At 44.1% G+C, this 4,440-nt stretch overlaps 1 protein-coding gene across 1 annotated transcript; it reads right to left on the reverse strand.

Annotated features, from left to right (window-relative positions):
- Nucleotides 1–1,710: 1,710 nt before the first annotated feature.
- Nucleotides 1,711–3,175, reverse strand: LOC119360181. The gene has a single exon (XM_037625935.1). It carries the CDS (start codon nt 3,173–3,175, stop codon nt 1,826–1,828), a length of 1,350 nt encoding a protein of 449 aa, XP_037481832.1. The 3' UTR covers nt 1,711–1,825.
- Between the last annotated feature and the right edge of the window lie 1,265 nt (nt 3,176–4,440).

Below are 4,440 nucleotides of genomic sequence, written 5' to 3' on the forward strand. Positions count from 1 at the left end.
CAAACATGTCAAATTTGGTTGTTTGATGGCATGTTTAGTTAGTAGTGATGGAGTAGCCGGACGATGTGTGTGCATCAATGTTTGCATGAGTTTGTATGGATTTGAGATATGATAATTGAGGTGTCCGGATGTGGATTACATTATTTTAGGGGTGCTCGGTCAGTGACCGCGGACACGCCCGAGCGCTTCCGCGGGCATTGCTCTTAGGAAGACAGTCATATCCTCATCCCACCAGGGTTGGCATTATTTCTGGATTTATTTTAGGATTTCCGGTGAAGCGCGTTCAGTGGGAGGAGACGTTCCCGTCCATCAAGAGGCGTCTGCGGTGAGTTCGTCAATCTCAAGATGATATCTCGGCCTAGTCTTTCAGAGATGCTCATAGAGATAGAGTCTGCGTGTATGTTTATAGGGATGAGTGTATGCGCGTATACTGGGTTCTCAAAAAGTTTTTGGATTGACCAAATCATTTTCAGTTTTCTACAGCAAAAAAAATGTTCGTCTTTTCGGTCGGTTGCGCTTAGGGCCTGCGGGCGCCGGAGCGGAGCCTCGCTGACGGCAACCTCGCAGATGCAGCAGACCAACCTCGCAATGCTCTGCCGGTTCTTGGAAATCCCCGGTAAACTCAATCTAAACCTTCTCCGACCTCCCAAATCTCGCCAAATTTACTGATATTTTCAAGGACCCCGGCACCTAAGCAGACTTATTGAATCTTGATCTAATCGCGTCCTGTGATTGCGACTGCAGCCTGATCTGATCTGCATTTCTGTGCACACACAACAGCACAACACATCCAAGAGCGTTACCGTGACTATACAGAGTTGATGGTTGGTATCAGAATGCTAGTCAGACTCAGAACCTCTTTCTTTTGGTTTGATTTCTGTTTGCTAGCAGACCACCTTACTGAGACGAGCTACTGATAGTGGGGAGTGGTAGCAGTAGGTATCTGATCTGCCACTTTAGATGATGTCATTAGTTGGATTTCGCTATCTCAGAAGAGCAGGAGGGGTTGTTGGATCTGATAAAACATGGTACAAGTTTGCTGCGCGTCAATTGTGATCTGTACTAGTTCGCTGGTATACAATAAGTGTTACACATTGCAGATTGCACTAGTCTGAAGCAAAATTAGATTGGCACTCCTCGTCGCTTCCTTCTCCCTGGAAGGCACTGCCACCTTCATGTGTATCATCCTGAGCACGACTTGTCACATTATGGCCCTGTTTGGATACTCTAACTCAGTTAGAGGTTAGAGCTAGATTCTAACCCTGAACTAACCCTAAACTAACTCTAACCAAAGAGCTGTTTGGATGGTAGGGATCCAAACAGGGCCAATGAGCAAATGATTTATGAGGGGGTATCCGTATCCTTGATTCCCATGCGATTAGACTGAAGTCTTGTTCCGATCTGACACCAGTGTCTGCTACAAGTGCCCCTAATGACACAGTTGATGATTCCTCCTTGATTGTATAATAAGGTATCGTGATGCTACGTGGATGCAAAGCAAGGTCCGTTATGTCCACTAGTTGCCATTGTTCTGTAACCATAATTTGGGTGCACGCCACATGTGGAGAGGTTTATGTTGACCAGTCTAATCCCCTTGTTCAGTATGCATGTGCAACGTTTGACCATGGAATTTGTTTTGGTTTTGTAGATGAACTTCAGTGGATATCAACTGGATAGGCAACGCGCCAAGTCATCGGCTAGGTAACGATACACGCCCTTTCTATCCTGGTCAGTGATGATGAGAATCACAACTCCATGCTTCAGTAATCTTTCAAGGTACATGTAAGCATGTTTGTCTGTACATTTGCTCCTTTGGTTGGTTTCTTCAGAACATAATCAGTCTCCTTGATTCCCATGTAATTAGAGTGAAGTCTCCTTTCGGTCTAACACTAGGATCTGCTAGAATTTCCCCCAATGTCACCCTTAGCGATTCCTCCTTGATTGAAACATCAATTGTATGATGTGTCGTGCTAAGTGGACACAAAGCAAAGTCTGTTATGTCCAGTGGATGCCCTTGCTGTACGGCCTTGTGGTTTCTGTTAGCATATCTTCTCCCCTTGGCCAATATACAATGCCAAAATTGAACATTGAGATTCTTTCTCAACACATCTGCGTACAAATTTGTTGCGACAAGTGAACCTTCCCTATTCAGCAACACCTTGGAGAATTCATCTGCTATTTGTACTAGCCGTGGATGTTCTGCAGGGTCTACACTTCCGAATGCCAGCTTCTTGAAAAGGTACCTCAACTCGTCGTCAGATAGAAGGCTTAGGAAAATTGGTTTCACCGATCCAAACCGGGCTAATCTTTTAAGTTTACTTATGATGATCATCTTGCTTCCTCTGTCCATCCTTATGAAAAACGAGTGGAACTTTTTCCAGTCATTGTCATCTACATCAGAAGCAAACTCAATAACTACCAACGTCATACCTTCCATGGTCCTTCCATGATCAAGTATTCTCAAAAGGTTGTCTCCATCCAAGTGCAATATAGAGGAGAAGCGTGAGCGAACCCTTTCATCGCCGCACACATGGGCAACCAAAGTTTTCTTCCCAGTTAGTTTACCACCTATGATAGGGAGAACTGCCAGTGCATGGTTACTAGGAGGGTCATTATGCTGCAACAAGAAGCTCAATAGCTTTTGCTTTTCAGTGTGTCGCCCAAACATGAAGTTGTCGGTGTAAAGATAAACATCGTATGGCCTATGAGACATACGATCAAATCCACCCAGAAGCGCAACAAATTCTGCCATGTTAACAACAGCAGTTTCTAAGCTTTCTAAGGCACCATGTGACTCGAGGCACGTGGCCTTAACATTTGTTGTTCGAGAGCGCTTCGCTAAATATAAGCTGTTTCTAGATGAGTCGTTGATGCTAACCTCGTCGAAGCCGGCACTGTCTTGGAGGGCATGGTACCTTGAGTTGTCCAGCACACGGTATCCTCGGTACATGGCCTCTGAGAGCGTCTTAAGCTGCATCATCATCCCAGAGTTGGTTATGTATCGCGCGTCTGCCTCCTCAACGATGGTGCCGGCTCTCATCAGGAGGTGCTGCAACCTCTCCACCGCCTTCTCCTCCTCTGACCGGGCATGGCTGAAGGAGTTGTACTCGTTCATCAGGAAGGAGATGAACTGGCTCACGAGTTCACCTGCAACTGCAGATATGGCAGTCTCCATGGCTGGGATTGATGAGGTAAGTTGCTGGTTGGTCTCTGGACAAATTAAATTTGGCCTCTGCCAAGTCTTGTGGAGATTCTTGGCAAAATAGAAAAGTCTCCATGGATGACTTGGACTGTGATTGTGGACCGGTGACACACGGATACTTGTCTAAATGTCCAAACATGTGACAAGGACAATCGAACTGCCAAAGCAGCATCATTCTTTTACCAGTATTTCTAATACTCACGGTAGGTCCAAATTGATTATTATTCCATTGCAAAATGTATATTTAATTTATTTGGATTTGTCTACCATTGGATTCCTTTTTTGCATTTTACATATGCGGCAATGGCATCCCACATGTGTAGTGTACTATTGCAACGTTTGACCATGGAAATTGTTTGAGTTTTCTTAGATGAACTTCAGTGAGGAAGCAGCGCCACAGCTCATTGACAAGGAAATGGTACGCACCCATTTATCTCTGTCAATGATGAGAATCACAACTCTATAGCTTGGTTTCAGAGCACATGTAACTAGTTTGTTCTACATTTGCTCCTCTGGTTTCGTAGAACCCTATCAATCTCTCTGTGTCTTATTTGTGTTAGTTCAGTCCTTTTACTGAAAATTGTCGTACCTTGTGCATTCTTTAGAGTTCAGGCTTGACCTGATGTTAATCTCCACAATGGTACCAATAGAAAAGCAAGTAGTATGATCCAACATGGTTTTGTTTCTTATTAGAAAAACTAGAATTAATGTTCCTACAAGAAATTGTATTATACCTCCTCTATAGCATCAGACAGTCCAAAATTTACAGAAAAAAATGATTCATTATTGTGGCCCAAAATTATGCGGGAAGGCCTCATGAAGAACCGAGCGGCCCAAAATGAATTCTAAAGAGGCATCTTGAACGGACTCCACCCCAACAAAGTGTCCTTTGTGCTTATTTTCAGAGCAGACGAACAAATCCAGAAAAGAAAATACACCTGCGCCACTATATTTACATGCCGCTAGATAAATGTTGAAAAAATATTGAGCTCCATGGGATGTCAAAAAAAGAGTTGAGCTCCACCTTGGTACTTAATGATGGCACTCATGCTCTGTCTCACTTAATGCACAAGTGAGCGATCAAACAGGGCACGCCACTAACTATAACTCGTGGCTTTGTGTGGTTGTTTATCACAACTCTACCATGGTAGAAGTTTCAGACACCATGGTGATGATCATATTTGAGAACCATAGTGGACTTTCTGATGATCCCCGTATTTGCCTCGAACTAGTCAGGT

This window comes from Triticum dicoccoides, chromosome 2B (genome assembly GCF_002162155.2).
Source record: "Triticum dicoccoides isolate Atlit2015 ecotype Zavitan chromosome 2B, WEW_v2.0, whole genome shotgun sequence".
NCBI classification, from domain to species: domain Eukaryota; kingdom Viridiplantae; phylum Streptophyta; class Magnoliopsida; order Poales; family Poaceae; genus Triticum; species Triticum dicoccoides.

Coding starts and splice junctions, on each gene's coding strand:
- LOC119360181 (XM_037625935.1), bottom strand. CDS start 3,175: ATGGAGACTGCCATATCTGCAGTTGCAGGTGAACTCGTGAGCCAGTTC.